Genomic DNA, 18,847 nt, shown 5'->3' with positions numbered 1-18,847 from the left:
TAAGCAAAGGAAGGTTTTGCACTATTATTTCATGATTTTGCATACTTGATATTATATATTTAACTAATTCATTAATATTTACCTTTAGGTATTCATTATGGGATGCGTAGGAGGTAATTTTGGTTCCTACCTGGCAGTGTTTACAGTGGGACTCTTTACCGGATTGTAACATGGTTTCAGTATCATGTGTGTCAGGGAGATGAAAGGCAGACATGTGGGGGGAAAAGGGGGGATGAGGTGCACAGTTCTGGACTATATACATATGAACAGTAACTCAGTATTAAAAAATATCAAATATATAAATATCAGAAAAAAATTGTGTTTTATATTTACAGTGTGGGTTATGGGACATAAATTAAATCTTGCACAGTGGTGATGGTAGTTTGTGTAGTCTATGTATAGAAGTCCTATATGGTACAAAACCACTGCCAAGCAGCTGGGTGAGACCGTGACAACAACTGGTGCGATTAGTCGTAAATGGAAGAGTCATAAAATAACTACCAACCACCCTCAGTTTGGAACTCTTCTTACCTTGTGGAGTTTCAATGGTAATGAGAACTGTGTGGAACCAACCCAGAACTAATCGGGAAGAACTTGTTAATGATCTCAAAGCAGCTGGGACCATAGTCACCAAGAACACAGTTGGTACCACACTACGCCGTGAAGTGAAGTGAAATCCTGAAGTCCCCTTGCTGAAGAAAGCATATGTACCACAAAAGCGCATCAAATCCAACTTTTTTGACCCTATGCGACCCATATCCGATCATGGTGTGACAGCGTGAACGGCACAAATCCGATATTTTCAAATCCGATCTAGGTCACTTTTGTATATGGTACTGAATCCGATACATATCTGATGTTTTAGAAAGCGACTGCTGTTTGAACGGTCATGTTGCATTAAATCCGTCTTTTACGTCACTGACACAAGACAGACGCCAATTATCAGCTCTGGAGAAGCGCCCGATAAGACATCGCAAACGCTTCCTGGCCATCCAGTGTAGATGTTAGTGAAACTGTTGGGAAGACAACGTTGGAGAAACGTGAACATTTTATTTGTACTGTATAAACTGCAGATTCTGACAGAAATGCTTTGTTGATCAAAGCATCTGATCAACAAACTCCAGCATGAAGAAAAGCAAACTTTGGAGCTGCTCCATCCACCGCAGAAAAAAACAGCACACATAAGTCTCATTTCATATATTACATATTTTTATCAAGCATGAAACATATTTGTGGTCTTCTTTTGCAGCTGGTTCTGTGAGGACTAGAAACATTTGGAAAAAATTTACAAAACCTGTGCTGGCAAGTGGTATGGGGACTGTATTTAATTTTAGATCACTTCAGTAGTTAATTGTACTACTGAGCATTCACAATACAATAAGTCGAAAAGTTATAGATTCACATAATTTGAGAGTTGTTTGTGTAGACTTCATTGAAGGTTGTGTGCAGAAATGTGGGAGTGAACCAGAGGAAGGTCAAAAAACAATAGCGTTCACAGATAAATGCTGCCTCAGATACTGGAAACTAGGTAACTAAGTTCTCCCCGGTCCACAAAACAATTGAGTCCAAACACTGCTCACCCCCCCTTTATAAAAGAAAAAGAAAAGAAAGAAAAAAAAGAGTTGCTCCTGAACAGAGTAACAACAGGGACCAGTACATATAAATGTCTAAAAAGTCATAAACAGAATCTAAATAAAGTTAGTACTGGACCAGATATTAAGACAACTGTTGCCTCACATGGGAGGTCAGGCCGTCAGCCAGCCTGCCAAGGCAGGTTTCTCCCAAATATTCAGGTCCCCTCTGGTTCCGTGTTCTTCTTAATCATCTCAATCAAAGCCTCATTTGGATCCTCAAATCTATGCCTCTGACTGCTTGGCAAGGTGATGTGTAAAGTGGATGGATATCTGAGGCCAAATTGTTGTTAAAACTTCTTTTTCACTTTGGTGAAGGCAGCCCTCCGCTTAGACACTGCTAGAGTGAAATCTGTGAAGATGAACACCTTTTTCCCTTTGTAAAGTATTTGAACAATAATCATTAGTATTTGAACACTCTGCGAAGTTCTCCCACTTGGAAATTATGTGGGGGGGGGGTCTTAAATTCACATTGTAGGTGCGTTCTTACTGTTACAGACAGCATTTAAAAAACAATTCAGGAAATCACATTGTATGATTTTTAAAGATTTTTTTTGTATTACACTGTTGCACATAAGCATTTGAACACCTGAGAAAATCAGTGTTAATATTTGGTACAGAAGCCTTTGTTTGCAATTACAGAGGTCAAACGTTTCCTGTCATTGCTGACCAGGTTTGCACAAACTGCAACAGGGATTTTGGCCCACTCCTCCACACAGATCTTCTCTAGATCTGTCAGGTTTCGGGGCGCTCGCTGAACGACATCAGCGGACCGGGGGTGGCTTACTGGGCTTAAGCCCGGGTTGTTTTTCAGAATCTTTTGGGTCTTTTGGAGTGTAATTTGTTAGTTAGATGCCTGACTGACAACTGTATAAAACAAAAACTACACACAATATTTGAAGCACGTAGCGCACCGTCGTAAATTCCCCCTAATTTTGGTATGATCCGAGCTCAGGCATTTGGCGACTGAGCACAGCACATGTTAGCGAGGGGGGAGAAGCTGCTGCCTGCGAGTTTGCTGTAGGAGAAGTGCAGACATGCAAACAGAGGAGAGCTTAAGTTTGAGCAGGTACCAAAGCAAATCATTCGTACTGTACAAATAATGTAAATATGACGGTGTATCACAAAAGATTAATATCAAACTGATCACTTGACCCATATTACGTTACTTGAACTTCGAGTGAATCAACAAATGGCGAAATGAAAAGCCGAACAACAAAGCTGTTTTTTTAGAGAGTCTTAGCTGACATGTGTGTTTATTTCATATTTTCAGTTGTTACCCTCCACGGCTAAACAAACTCTCTAAATCAGTTTCAGTTATGTACTGATGAACACAACAATGGAGATAAGGGGCTTCTTTCAAAGAAAAACCTCAGGTAAATGTTATTTTATATATTATGCTTTGTATGTTGTTCAATATATTTCTATGCAAAACGAGGAATTTCAATGCACAGCAGTATATTCACAGTTGAAACCAGATATTTACACACACTTTAGGGAAAAAACTGTTAAACATCAATTTAGAGGAAACTTGTTTTGTTTTAGATGAATAAATATTGAAATATCTTTTAAATTAGTTAAATGTCAGAATAAAGAGAGAGAGCTGTCTCTTTTTTATCACCCCAGTATATATACACTAAGTTTATTGTGTCTTTAATTAATAAGAAAACTCCAGACGATTCCATTCTGAGCTGAAGAAGCTTCTGATAGGTTAGTAGAGTCCATGTGAGTAAATTGGTGGCACACCTGTGGATGCATAAAAGGCAAAACACAGAGTCTGTTTCTTTGACATGGGAAAATCAAGTGATATCAACCAAAACACCAGGAAAAGAATTGTGGCCCTCCATAAGTGTGGCTGAATTTTGAATACAATTTGGGTTCATTTGCAATTAAGAAATACAGACAATTTCTCTCTTTACTCTTAAATTTAACAAATATGGTTTTTATATTTATATTTTATCAATAAAAAACAGTCTGATTTGATGTTTTACAATTAAAAAAGTGTTTGTGTTTTTATCTGAAGAGTTTATAAAAATCTGGTTTCAACTGTATATTTGATGATGTTGGTGTTTGGCTTGATTGTCAGCACAGAGAGGGAGAGAGAGGAACAGAGAGGGAGATGGAGAGGAGAGTGAGGACAGAACAGAGATGGAACAAGAGCAGGTGAGACAGACATGTTAGTCAAATGGTTGTTTGACAAAACTCATCAGAACATGCATCTGGTACCTAGTGTATCTTTTTAGGTTTGTTATTTTTCAAATTCTCTATTTATTAAGTTATGCAGGCTTGTTTGCACAACAAGGCTAAATAGTTATGTAAACCTTTCTGAATCTAAATAGTGGACTTAGGTAGAATTAAAAAATAAGTGTAGTGCAGGTCTATGATGATTTTTTAGTGCTTTGATTCTGGTTCTGTTTTGGTTAAGTCCTAAGTAGTCGTGATTTTGAACTGTTGTAGTCCTGTTTAATACCGGATCAGTTCTGGATCTGGCTGAATTGGGGTTTGTTCTGCCTCGCTGCTTAATTAAAAAACTAGTTTAAGGTGTCCTGCATATGTGATATATATTTTTTCCTATATTAAGTTATTCTTTTTTGAACAAAACTCAGAACACAGCCTAATAAATCTTTCAGTCCTTTCAACCCTCCCCCCATCCCACATGCATACTATCCTTTAGGGCTAGGCCCCGGGTGTATAAAATCTCTGGCTCCGCCTCTGCTGAGCGACACAGAGTTTCAGCTCCCTCCAAAGATTTTTCATTGGATTTAGGCCTGGAGACTGGCTAGGCCACTCCAGAACCTTGATATCCTTCTTACAGGATAACCACTCCTTGGTTAACCTGGCTGTGTGCTTTGGGTCATTGTCAGTTGGAAGACCCAGCCACGACCCATCTTCAATGCTCTGACAGACAGAAGGAGGTTGTTGCTCAAAATCTCACAATACATGGCCCCATTCATCCTCTCCTTAATACAGTGCAGTCACCCTGTCCCCTTCACAGAAAAGCACCCCCAAAGGATGATGTCATCCTTCTTTTTCCTCCAAACACAGCGAGTGAAGTTGAGACCAAAAAGTTCTATTTTGGTCTCATCTGACCACATGACTTTCTCCCAGAAGGGCCCTGGACATGTGATGACTTGAGAGGGGAACCTTCAATGCAAAGCATGACTTGAGACCATAGTCGTGTCCAAATTCATGGGCTGCATCCTCCTGAGGACCCGGCCTTCGCGGGCTATGTGGGCTGGGTCCTCAGAAGGTCGGGTAGGCCGGAAGTAAACGGCTGTGAAATTGGACGGTCTAGCCTTCAGATTTGCGTCACCGCTGTCTCGGTGGAGTTTAATAAACTCGGCCATCTGCTCCTTGCTATCTAAAATATAACAGGGCACTGGCGTAAATTCTCGACCGTCTCACACTTCTGTTTAATCAGTTTTCTGTTTGACGTTTATTCAGCTGTGTGAAAACCACCCGGGGGATTAATAAAGTTTTATTTCATCTAATCTAATCTAATAACTTTAATGTCAGCCAAACCGATTTCTGAACAAATAAAACACTGAAAAAAGCCAAACAATAACATTTTTAGGTTATCTAAGTGACTTATATATTACGTTTAACCTGAGTAGCGAAAGACCGCAAAGAGCTGAAAATGATGTGCCGGGAGTTTGCCGTTCTCGGCGGCTCCAGTGACCCTCAAGCTCCCGGTTAGCTATCGAGCTGGAGGGTAGCAGACGTCTCCGAAAATGTCGGAACACTTTTACAAATGTGTGATATCTTGGTGAACCGAGCAGATATTTGATGTTTACACAGCTACATTCTCACCTGAAAATATGTTAAAACTTTATTTTGTGACCCAGAAAGAATAATAAGAGTAATATTAAAAACTTAGTAGCAGCCGCCATTGTTGAAGACTGGAATTGGCTGGGCCGCGCTATGAATTCTGGGATATGTGGACCACGAAGGACACACCCGACCCATCCTTCAAATTCAGGGAAAAGGAGGATACATTTGTCGGCTGCATTCGGAGGAGCCTACGAATTTGGACAGCCTTTGTCGCGTCGCTGTGATGTTATCGGCCTACAAATGCAGCCTCAGGACGATGCAGCCCATGAATTTGGACACCCCCAAGACAGCGTAGTGTTCTACCGACACTGACCTTTGACACCGTGGTCCCAGCTCTATTCATGTCATTGACCAGCTCCTCCAGTGCAGTTCTGGGCTCACCTTTCTTATCATCAGTGATACCCCAAAAGGTGAGATCTTCCATGGAGCCCCAGTCCGAGGGAGACTGACAGTCGTCTTTAGCCTCTTCCATTTTCTAACAATTGCACCAACAGTTGATATATTTTCACCAAGCTGCTTGGCAATTGCCACGTAGCCCTTTGCAGCCTTATGGAGGTCCACAATTTTGTCTCTGATGTCTTTTGACAGCTCTTTGGTCTTGCCCATCGTAGTAGTTGGAGTCTGACTGACTGTTGGGTGGACAGGTGTCTTTAAAGAGCTCAGACAGTGGCTACTAATTTAGATTAATAAGTGGAGTAGGAGTGGACTTTTGAAAGACATATTAACAGGTATTTGAGAGCCAGAATTCTTGCTGATTGCCAGGTACTTATGTGCAGCAGTGCAATACAAATAAATTCTTTAAAAATCAAACAATGAATTCTTGAATTTTTTTTTTTAATGCTGTCTCTCACAATGGGAATGCACCTACAATGTGAATTTCACACCCCTCCATGATTTCTAAGTGGGAGAACTTGCAAAATCGCAGGGTGTTCAAATACTTACGTTCCTCACTGTAAACCTCTAATTCAGACACAGACCATTTGTAAAAACAGTACAAGTGTGGACCGTGGAAGCCACCACAGCCCTACAGGACTGTTTTGACAACATGGTTTTGGGTATATTTGCTGAAGGATCAGACTTGGAGGGCCACACATCTGCCATACTCTCATACAACTTTTGTACTGAGAGTGTAACAACAACAAAGACTGTTAAAGTGTTCCCAAACCAGAAGCCATGTCTCAACAGCGAGGTGTGATCTCTATTAAGAGCATGTGACAATGCCTTCAAATCAGGAGATCAACAAGCCTACAAAGAGGCACGCCAATCTCTGCTAAAGGGCTGAAAAAAGCCAAGCGCAAATGCAAACAGCATATCGAGGAACATTTCTGTCATGGAACGGACATATTATAGTTGTTTAGAAGTGTTACTACCACCTAGTGGTAACTTTTTTGTAGAGGAAGTGGTCTACAGGAAGTAGTGTGCTCTTCTGCTGCTGCAGTGAAAAAATTTGTAATCTGATGGAAATCTCTGCAATCCTGGTGTTTAAGTCCACAATATTGGCTTCATCCGTACGTTCCTATACATTTAATGTGTATTAGTAACTATTTTGGGTTAAATCATATGGAGGCAGGTATTTTTTCAGCAGATGCTTCATTTGTGGTCATGTATCTTTCACTAGAGCAATGTTATTCTCCAGTGTAATGGAACATGTCTTCATTGTGTATTTTGTATTCCTTTTTTTTGTACAGTTTTATAAAAGAGAGAGACAGTTTATTTTCATCATTAAATCCTGCCAAACACAACAAGCGGCCTGTTTCTTGGAGGATGAAGTGCTGGGAATAAAGAATGTTAAGCTAGCTGTATAGCTGAAATTACGTTGCCTGCAACAAACTTTAGTGAGGTCAGCATAATTTCAACAAAACAACTCCAGAAACCAGTGGCAGGGGATCAAGACACTTACTGGCTACACAGATAATCGCACACAAACAAACTCTCCGGATATCACCTTACCCGACACCCTAAACTAGTTCTTTGCTCGCTTTGAGCAAACTAAACAGTGATACCAGTAGCAGGAGGGTAAATATCCTCATCCAGCTGAAACAGCATCAGGTCAGAACCACACTGCGCAGAGTCAATGCGAGGAAAGCAGCTTGTCCAGACAGTGTAGCAGGAAGAGTGCTTAAGGCATGTGCAGACCAACTAGCAGAGGTTTTCACCACCATCTTCAACCTCTCACTGCTACAGTCTGTAGTACCATCCTGCTTTAAGTCAGCCACCATCGTTCCAGTGCCCAAGAAGAACACGGTGAGCTGCTTGAATGACTACTGTCCAATTGCTTTAACACCAATAATCGCCAAATGTTTTGAGAAACTTATCATGTCACACATTAGGGCTGTCATTCCTGCAGACCTCAATTCATACCAGTTTGCATACAGGGCAAACAGGTCAACAGAGGTTGACATAACAGTTCTTCACACAACCCTCACACATCTGGACAGTAGTAACAGTTATATGAGGATGCTGTTTGTGGACTTCAGATCCTCCTTCAACACAGTTCAACCCTGCAAACTGGATACTGGACTTCCTGAGTGACAGACCCCAGGACGTCAGGATGGGAGAGCACACCACCTCCACCCTCAATCTGAACGTAGGCATCCCACAGGGGTGTGTCTTCAGTCCACTCTTATATTCATTTTTTACCCATGACTGTTCTCCAATTCACACCAGTAGCACCATTATAACATTTGCTGATGACACTACTATCGATATCGATAGTAGACTGAACAGTGATTCAGTCTACAGAGAGGCGGTTCAGCATCTGAGCAACAACAATAACCTGTATCTGAACACAGCCAAGACCAAGGAGATGATAATTGACTTGAGGAGAACAAAGCGATTGGAGCACTCTACCCTCTATATCGATGAGGAAGAGGTAGAAAGGGTAGAACGCTTCAAGTTCCTCGTGGTCCATATCTCGGCCAACCTCACCTGGTCCACAAACATTTCTCACCAGGTAGAAAAAACACAACAAAGGCTGTACTTTCTCAGGAAGTTGCGTCAGGCCCATTTACCTCAAAAACAGCTAATTACTGAGAGTGTACTAAGTACTGCTGTACACTCTGGTTTAACTGCTCTACCATGGAGGAGAAGAAAAAACTGCAGCGGTTGCTGAGGGCGGCAGAGTGGGCAATAGGCACTGCACTAACCTTCCTCAGAGACTTTTATACTGGCAGACTTCAGCGGAAAGCCGGTATCATCATCAAGGAGCCCTTGCACCCTGGACACTCACTTTTTTCCCTCCTTCCCTCTGGTAAATTGCTACAGGTCGATCAGGTCAACAAACAGACGCAATAAACGTTTTTACCCACAGGCTGTCAAACATGCCTAACCTCCACCCTGATTGAAGGTTAACTGAGCTGTTAACCTTTTTGGATATTTTCACTGTATTTATAAATAAAATTCCCACCTCTATTTATAAACCCTACTTATTATAGTATAATGCAACCTCTAGTCTTTACCTCTTACTCAGTGTGCACTACCACTGATTACATTGCACCTTATATTAAACTGACCACTTGCTCCTTGGACCTGATTCTTTATATTGCACCTTACAGCTTATATAACTTGTATACAATCTGTGTGTGTGTGTGTGTGTGTGTGTGTGTGTGTGTGTGTGTGTGTGTGTGTGTGTGTGCGTACCTGCGGGAGGCAGGTCTGGTCGTCCAGTATGCGGAGGATGCCATGTGGCTTGGAGGAGATTAGCTCCAGACAGGAGTGGAAGTGCTTAAGTGGTACATGATGCCAATGGATGTGTTCTGCACTGTACTCCTCCTGCAGGACACAGACACAGTGATACAAACTGACGTCAATTAAATGGCATGAAAACATTTATAAAAGATGCTCACACATAAAAAGTTACAAATCCTGATTTTATTTTTAAAAAACATCAGGAACTAATTTCTGCTACATGGATGGCTGCCAATCCCTTGCTCCACTCTCACTGGTGAATAAGACCCCGAGATAAACCCATGCACTTGAGGCAACAACCTCTTCCAAGAGTTGAAGTTCGCATTCAACCCTTTTCTAGCTAAGAACCATGTTCTTGAACTTGAAGGTGCTCATTCCCCCTCCTCTACACTTTGGCTGCAAACCTTGTCAGTGAGAGCTGGGGGTCACCACCTGAACAAGCCAACAGTACCACATTATCTTCTGAAATTCTTTGGGCCAACAACATGAAGAGCCTCCGCCACTTGGCTATGCCTAAATATTTTGTCAATAAAAATTATGAATGTAATCAGTGACAAAGGGCAGTCCTGGCAGAGCCCAACACTCACCAAAAAAATCCTATTTAATGCCAGCATTACAGACAGTGTTGGGAAGGTTACTTTTAAAATGTATTCCATTACAGAATACAGAATACATGCCCCAAAATGTATTCTGTAATGTATTCCGTTACGTTACTCAATGGGAGTAACGTAACGGAATACTTTGGATTACTTAATATATTATCATGCTGTTTACAACTACATGAATGTACTATTGCTGTGATTTATTACTGTTACTGAAGGTCCGCGGCTCCGAACCGTAGTAAAGGGACCTCTGGCTAATACGGTGGGTTCTGTGTCGACTCATAGCCGAAAACTAGCTTTACTTTGTTGTCTGGGTCAACTTTGCTAGCAGAGACAGAGAGAGGCGTTGAAAGGCTGCTCCAACGGAACTTATTGTTTCGGAGGAAAACACGAACACGGTGTACAGTCGAGTCTTAATAGCTTACTTACAACTGGGCTCGTCAGGCTCTCTTCTTGGCTGCAGTGGTTATTATTATATTTACATGCTTCCAGCTCCCGTTTTTGCTTGATGACAGCTGTACTTTTCCTTTTTCTCCCTCCCTCGCTCACAGACACATAACGGGTATGGCAGTCCATTCTCCCTGCAGCACGGACTACACTGCCTATGATGCTACATTCTTTAGAGCTATACCTGTAGCATTCTGCCTATTAGCTTAGCACAACAACAACGGGCGCTCTCTCACCCAGGAAACACGCAGAGAGAGAGCGGCACCATGTAACCATGGCAACCGTACCGCTGCCACCTGGAACAACAGAACGTAGCTGTCAAACAAAACCCAAACAGTCCTGACCCGCCACAATATGAAACAGGGAAGTACCGCCGTGTAATCCATTTATTTCAACAAAGTAACTGTATTCTAAATACCACCTTTTTAAACGGTAACTGTAACGGAATACAGTTACTCATATTTTGTATTTTAAATACGTAACGGCGGTACATGTATTCCCTTACTCCCCAACACTGATTACAGACTATTCTCTTTCTGCAGATGTACAGGGTCCAAATAGCCTGTAACAATGGGCCAGACATCCCATACTCTTCCAGCAAACCCTATTGGACACTCCTCACTCTGGCAAATTGGTCCCAGGTGAGAGGCTAGACAAAGAGCAAATCGTACAACCCATCTATGATGTTGTAGGTAAAGCTCTTAAATCTTAAAGGCAAATCTTTTTTTTCTCCCAAAAGGTCAACTGAATTTAAATGTTACATTAAGTTGAAGCATTCAGCAAGTCTTGTGAAATATCTACCAGGGATTGGGGATTTTCTTTTTCCTTTTTTCTTTTGTAGTAATTCAATAATTTAATCAAGTTATAGCATATTATTATGATATTTCTAAATAACTTACTCAGAATACGTAAAACCCGCTTGTAATGGGTGACTCTGATGGTTGATAATTCATGGGCAGTATACAACACACTGACCTGTTCCTGAGTGATTACTGCCTTGTTGACAAAATGCTGCAGATGCTCATTGGCAAAGTTGATACACAGCTGCTCAAAGCTGTTCACTCCCAGGTTCTGCATAAGATCACAGGACCATTGTGAATTTATCTACACAAGAATATGCTTAATTACTTGGACGTTTCCAGACCAAAGTCCAAACTGGACAGTTACCTCAAATCCATAAATGTCAACTATGCCCACGGTGCTGTCCATTTCTGTGGGACTCAGCCACTCATTAATCTGCTCCACCAACCAGTCAAAAAGAACAGAATACAAGGCTTTAGCAATGGCATCTCTAGAGAGGAGAAAAAAAAGGAAACCAGAGATAAAAGTCACTTTACTGCTCTCAGATAGACTGACAAAAAAATTCAAGGCTATAGAATTGAAAGAAGCGGCTTTCAACCATGGATTAAAAGAAAAACTACTTTTGAGTGAAATTATAGGAAAGATATTGTAATTTTTGAAGCTAGACCCACATCTTGCCCACATTGAAAGACCAAATTATCCAATAAACAGAAACTTAAATTAGTGGTGTATAAACACCCTTGCATAAATACTAAATAGACTCAATGCGTCACTTTGCTTTACCTAGGTGATTGAAACTAAGATGGAATGCTTAGGAAAATAAATAAATAAAATTGAAAAATATAAAAAGTAATCCTGCTCAGAAATTGGAAGACTTGCTGTGGTAAATGGAACGATGAGTTCTGCTGTCTACCAAAGCACTCCGAAGGAGCATGTCCGGACATCTGTTCATGACCTCAAGTTGAAGTGTACTTGGGTTCTGCAGCTGGACAAGAATCTAAAACACACCAGCAAGTCCACCTTTGAATGGCTTTTGAAAAAAAAAGAAGACTAGTCAAAGTCCTGACCTGAATCCAATTAAGATTCTGTGGCATGACCTTAAATAGGTGGTAATGTTTGAAAACCCTCCAATGTTGCTGAATTACAACAATTCTGCAATGACGAGTCTGCCAAAATTCCTCCACAGTGCTGTTCAAGACTCATTAACAGTTATCGTAAAAACTTGATTGCAGTTGTTGCTGCTAAAGGATGCCCAACCAGTTATTATGTTTAGGAAGCAATCACTTTTTTACACAGAGCCATGTAGGTCATGGGATGTTCACCTATCATGACCATTGTCCTTAGTCGTTACCAGACGTACTAGTCATTTAATCCAATTGTTTTACATTTTAATTGATACCCAATGCTAGTAAATTGTCGTGTCCTAATGTTATGCAGTCATCGGCCATCAGATGCAGCATCGTTGTTGAGAAATGCATTAATTTGGTGATCTCAGCTTGATCTTTTTGTTAACACTAATATTCTTAGTTCTCTAAGTATTATTGCTAGTTAAAGAAGAAAAAAATCAGATTGTTGATACAAGTGACAGAAAGGTGTAACATGGTGGACTAGTGTTCCCTGTATTAATTCATCTCCATGTTATTGTGTGACGTTGCACTGGTTTGGGAGTGGTTGTGTGTGTCACAATTGCGGTGAGCCAATGGCTGTAATGGAGTTGGACTAATTGGAGGCAGGTGTAACTGATTGCACTGATATGCTAGTCTTCTTCAATTCAATTCCATTCAATTCAATTTTATTTCTATAGCGCCAAATCACAACAAAAGTCGCCTCAAGGCGCTTCATAGATACAGAGAAAAACCCAACAATCATATGACCCCCTATGAGCAAGCACTTTGGCGACAGTGGGAAGGAAAAACTCCCTTTTAACAGGAAGAAACCTCCAGCAGAACCAGGCTCAGGGAGGGGCGGGGCCATCTGCTGCGACCGGTTGGGGTGAGAGAAGGAAGACAGGATAAAGACATGCTGTGGAAGAGAGACAGAGGTTAATAACAGATATGATTCAATGCAGAGAGGTCTGTTAATACATAGTGAGTGAGAAAGGTGACTGGAAAGGAAAAACTCAATGCATCATGGGAATCCCCGGCAGCCTACGTCTATTGCAGCATAACTAAGGGAGGATTCAGGGTCACCTGGTCCAGCCCTAACTATATGCTTTAGCAAAAAGGAAAGTTTGAAGCCTAATCTTGAAAGTAGAGATAGTGTCTGTCTCCTGAATCCAAACTGGAAGCTTGGCCCACTTATGGCCCACACTACAAAACACTGTCGTGTTACTTTGTCTCTCTGTGCAAGTATGTGATGTGATGAAATCTAGGATGACCTGATATGTTTGGGATGGATGGTTTGTTGCACTGCGAATTGTATAGTGAAACTGGTGTTACTTTGTCTCTCTGTGCAGGCCAGGGCCTATTATATGCTGCAGCCTAAAGGTAGTTAAGTTACGGAGGCTGGAGTGATTACTGGCCGTCCTCTTACAGGTTGGTGGGTCTCAGAGGACAACTGCTACCCCTGCTAAAATGATCGACGTCTGGAGGTCAACTGAGTTTGGCCTTGGACTGTGTGGGTTTTTTTTTACTTTGTACTCAAATGGGACACTGGACTCTTTTATCTTTTATTTTTGGATTACTAAATTAATAAATTATGCTGCTCCTCTATATCTAAAGGAGACAGTTGTCTCCTGGGTAAGGTGTTCCAACCAGGCATGCCCTTCTGGGAGAACACTAGTAGTTAGACACAGTAGATGCTGGAGAGATTATATCTATTGGATGGCCTGAAAACACCTTGATGTTCCCCAGGTGGGCTGGAGGAGAAAGGGAAGTCTTGGAGGAAGAAAATGGATGGATGATTTTATTCTTTATTACTGAAGAATGTGATCAATCATGAAGAAATAGCTTCTTTTTCGTACCTTGATTCTATGGCACTTTCCACAGACAGGGGGCAGTAGATCCTGTCATACGTGGTCTCCTGTGGACAAAAAACTAATCAATAAAAACAAGCTAGTGCTACATATACAACCTGTGACTTGTGGTTTAATTTCTCAGGGTGTTTTCCAAGAACAGAGGTTACCCAGGTAGCTGTATTTCTGCTATTAATTGTGTCGCTGCCTACCTACCACATTTTGAATATGGCCTTCATTAATTGAGATGCTATTGCTTAAGTAAAACCTGGATATTATTATCCCTGGCAACAGACAGCAGACAATAAACTGAGTCACTTGATTCCCTTTTTTCCTGGAAAGTCTTTGTGGGGGAGCTGTCATTTCATGTTGTAAAGGACTTTTGTATGTATATTGGTATAATTAGGCATTATATCCATTTCTGCTTCGTCTGGACCTACCTCAATCCGCTGGAGCTCAGAGTGAGCCTCAGCGCCTGCTGTGCCAGACCCCCGTCGAGCTGCCTGTAAGCTCCGACTCATGGCCGTGATTGCTGATTCAGCTTGACCGGATGGCTCACTGGCCTCATTCGGGGAATGGTCTGCAGTGACACTGCAGGGGAGGCAGATGCACCTACATGGCATCCACAATCACACCTCGCCGTCTTAAAGTCTATGAACTCTAACTGTTGTGGTTGTTTTTGTCAAAAGGGTGAACTGCGAGCTGAAAAGCTTCAGCCGGTGTGTAAGCAGTCGTGAATAAAATGAATGTATGGATGGGTCTGCCGTGTGTTCTTTTCAGTGGTGCTGAAACCCATGATTGGGGCACGGCAGACCCAGGATTGGGCCAGCTAGGGAAGGAGCTGGCCTAAATGGACTGGTTCTTATATAGCGCTTTTCTACTCTACCTGAGCACTCAAAGCGCTTTACACAACTCATTCATTCACCCAATCACACCCATTCACACAAGCACTTTTCTTTGTTTTTAGCGCTGTCTAACTAACATTCATACACACATTCACACTCCAATGGATGCATTGGAGAGCAACCTGGGGTTAGTATCTTGCCCAAGGATATTTGGCATGCAGACTGGAGCAGACTAGGATCAAACCACCAACCTTTCCGGTTAGTAGGTCTACCACCTGAGCTTTAGCCACCCCACTGAGGGTGGTGAGCTAGCAGCTATGCAGAGGAAGCAGGCAGCGGGAAGAACTCCAGCACCGGATTGAGCGCTGGATGCAGGTGATCGAGAGTCTGGCAACTCGGATCTGGTCCTCGCCGACACCACTGCCACGGCAACTGGTGTCACTCGACTGTGGGGGAGTGGATGAGGCCCGGACTGCTCTGGCGCCTGTGCCGGTCTGCAGGGTGAGCCCAGCTAGGGCACAGCCTACCTCCGCACCTGTACCCACTCAATGGGTGAGACCGGCTGGTGCCCGGCAGGTGGATGCACCCACTCCCACTACCTGGAGGAAGGCAGGTAGGTCGGGGCATGCGAGGGAGCTGCTCAGCCGGCGCCGGAGGTTGGGGTGCATGAGGGACCTCACTAGCCGGAGGTGGGGGATGAGGTATGCGAGGGACCTCACCAGCCGGAGGTGGGGGACGAGGGTGCGAGGATCCTAAGCTGCCTGTAAGCTTTGATGTCTAAATTGCAACAGCTGTGAATAAAGATGCTAAAAAGCATGCAAATGTGGACGGATCCACCGTGGTTCTGTTGTACTAATATTTCAATTTTAGAATGTTATATGTTATAATATTTAGTTATAATCTTCTGACTGTGTAAATGAAACAGGTAAACCTCTTCGAGGGTTGGGAGAAAAGAAAGTACTGGCCAGAAGAAAGTGGTGCATCAGAACCTGTTCATGCTAGTGATTCTTCTTCCCTGGCTTAAAACTGCCTCCCAGTGGGAGATCAGTGCATCTTTTTTGTCCAGCCCAATGGGACTTGACGAAAAAGTCCTTAATATAGCTATAGCTGTGGAGTACAGGACTGGCATATGTGGGCCCATCTTGCCTTCCAGCCAGGTGGACATGGACAATGCTGGTCAGTCCAGGAATTTTGATGCTGCTTGTGTTCCACCTACTGATGTCATGTTTCCTGAGACACTGGCTGACCAGTCCTGTCCAGTCCTGACCCATCAGGACAGAACAAAAGTCACACTGTGTAAGAGAGCTAGATATTACTAATAATTAATGATTGAATACAAGGTGCTATTTGATCACAGAGTGAAAAGATGTGAATGAAGAAATGCTCAATGCATCATGGGAAGCTTGCAGAATCTTAGGCCACTTGCAGCATAACTAAGGAAGGTTCACTTGATCCAGCCCTTACTATAAGCTTTGTCTAAAAGGAAAGCTTTAAGCTTAATCTAAAGTAGAGAGGCTATCCTGAAACCTTCAGGATAGCACACCTTCAGAAGTTGCAACCCTGAAACTTCTGAAGGTGTGCTGTGGAATGCTCTTTCCATGAGCATGAGATGGCCTGTTTGGGTAGGTGGTATACGTTAAAGTAACATCCACTTGGATGACAGGACCTAAGGTTTCTCATTGCCCAAAGCATTACACTGCTTCCGTCTGCTTACCTTCTTCCCATAGTAGATCCAGGTTAAGTAACGCACATGCACACAGGCACTTGCACTTGGGTATGCCAGTATCTTCACTGTCCACTTTATTTTAAGTGAGTAATTACCTTTCTTCAGTTTTCTAATAGCCAGTCAAGTGCTAAATAATTTGATCTTGCTTCCTTTAAAGATACGCTATTGGTATCTAGTACTAGCAAAGGTACTGACAATAGATTGTGCTTCATCTTTCCAAAAATAATACTTTCTTGTTCTACTGTGCCTACATATTAAGTGTCAGAAAGAACCAATAAACACCAATAAGAACCAATGATGATGTTACAAGTTAAATTCAGAAGATGGGAGACAGAATAAATCTTATGTTGGTGTTTGGCTACTAACGGTAACTCTGTGAGTGATCACAGTCTGAAGAGCCTCAGAGGAAATCTGCAACAGAGAGCCCACCCTCCTGGCCTCGGCCTCACTGAAGAGTTGAGCCACCTCAAATGAATCACTCTGAAATGACAGGATTGGATGTATGACATTAATCTCTAATCTGTCTCTCATCCTCTCTCCTCCATGAATGCATACCTCATATGAGCTGAAGCAAATGTTGCCAAGCTGTAGGATAGAGGAGAGGATGGCCCAGACAGTGGAGACCTGCTCAGCGTGGAGTCCTATGATGTCAAAGCATTGAATCAAAAGCTGAAAGTCCTGTTTGTCCTGCTTCTCCTTCAGCTCACAGGTACCACCCTTTAGGAGGACAGAGGAAAAAAGGCTAGCACATAATGTTTGAAAAGATATGGAAAACTCATGAAAAACAAAGTATTCTGTTTGAAATACTTGGTTTAGGTAGTAATACGTCTCAGCTTCCTGCAGGTAGAGCTCTTGTTTGTCCCAGCCATTCATACCTGCCAGCAGTTCATAGAACACATGGTAATTCCTCTCCTCATTTGCCTACATGGAAAATGAGAAAACAACTAAGAATTAAAGTCATGACTTCTATGTGCTTACAAAAAACAACAACAAAAAAACACATGTTCACTCCATGTAAGCAGGAAACACTGATGAAAGATAAATTATAATTTTAAATACTGAGTTAGTTAAATACTGAGAGCCAAGGCAAGATCAAAGGATGACAGACAAACAGGTGGGTGGCGCGATTGCCCCTGCTGTCATCCTCCTTGGGCTCTAGGGGGGCATGTCCTGTGGGTCAGGGCTATATCTTCCCACACCCACTATTAGACATTTACATGGAGAAACCTTATGAACACAAACGCACTCACACACACGAGTGTGCACACAGGTATACAAGCAGATACACACAGACGACATCATATTTACTGTTTTGCATATGGTGGTTGTTACTGTGTTGTTTTTTGCTTATCTTTTTCACCACATGGTGCAGCAGATATTTAGTCCGTTTTCTCACTCTCTCAAACCGTCTTCTCCTCTATTTTTCTCTCCCTCTCCTTCTGTTAACTTTCTTCCCAATTTCTCTTTCACTTTTCTTTCTCTTTCCCATCCCCAGTCCTCTCTGTTCTGATAGTAATAACTTAAAATAATCCTAACAAAAGTCTAGTAAACTATGAAAACTATGCAAACTATGTAAAACTATGTAAACTATGAAAAACTATGAAAACTATGACTAAGTGGACCAAAAGTGGTAACGGTCACTTGGGAAAGTAAGTCTGTTGGGCATTTTTCTTGGCCTTCAGACAGTAATTCTGATTTCTACACTGCTGGATAGGACAGGCAAAAAAAAAGAAAGAACAAAAAACAGAAAAAAAGGAACACGCCTCCTAGGGTGGGGACTGACCAAGTAAGTTCCTGTGGGACTTCAAGACAGACAGATAAACCAGTGATGGCCAACCAACCAGACAGTAATAGACAAGCAGAGGAAGACAGCCATAGTAATAGATGTAGCTCTACCAAGTGACAGGAAAATCAGGAAAAAGGAACACAGCTGGAGAAATACCAAGAAAAGAAAAGATGTGAAGGGTGATCCCTGTGGTAATGTAAAGTTTCTAAAGACTCGAAATAAATACTGTCTAGTACATCTCATGCCCCTATATAGACTCAGGTATCTGTGTCTAAATAGACCCATTTCTTTTAAACTTCTGTAGCTTTACTGTAGATTTTCATAGTGTAGAATAAACAGCAGTGGGTGAGAACAAAGGTTGCTTTAATTCACATTTAAGCATGTTGAACAAGGGGTTTGATTAAGGATTCTTTAAGGAGATCATTTTTTTTGTCCCATTACCCTTTAACATGAAAGTTAATTTATATAATGCTTCAAAATATCTGCAAATATAGTGCTCAGATTCAATTTGGCCAGAAAGAGAGAGGGACATACATCT

General features: G+C 42.0%; 1 protein-coding gene across 1 annotated transcript in view; it reads right to left on the bottom strand.

Moving 5' to 3' along the window:
- The window catches only part of myo15b (myosin XVB), a 68,122-nt gene extending 56,439 nt beyond the window's left edge, over positions 1 to 11,683 (bottom strand). Inside the window, exons 1-3 of the mRNA XM_087845225.1 lie at positions 11,366 to 11,683; positions 11,174 to 11,269; positions 9,102 to 9,233 (exon numbers count right to left, since the gene is read on the bottom strand). Of these exons, the coding sequence (XP_087701351.1) occupies positions 9,102 to 9,233; positions 11,174 to 11,269; positions 11,366 to 11,683 (546 nt within the window). The remainder of the gene's footprint in view (positions 1 to 9,101; positions 9,234 to 11,173; positions 11,270 to 11,365) is intronic.
- Between the last annotated feature and the right edge of the window lie 7,164 nt (positions 11,684 to 18,847).

This window comes from Neolamprologus brichardi, chromosome 8, assembly GCF_056152115.1.
Source record: "Neolamprologus brichardi isolate AB-2024 chromosome 8, ASM5615211v1, whole genome shotgun sequence".
Lineage (NCBI taxonomy): Eukaryota > Metazoa > Chordata > Actinopteri > Cichliformes > Cichlidae > Neolamprologus > Neolamprologus brichardi.
The sequence above is the reverse complement of the archived record's forward strand: the minus strand, read 5'-3'. Positions and strand labels throughout refer to the sequence as shown.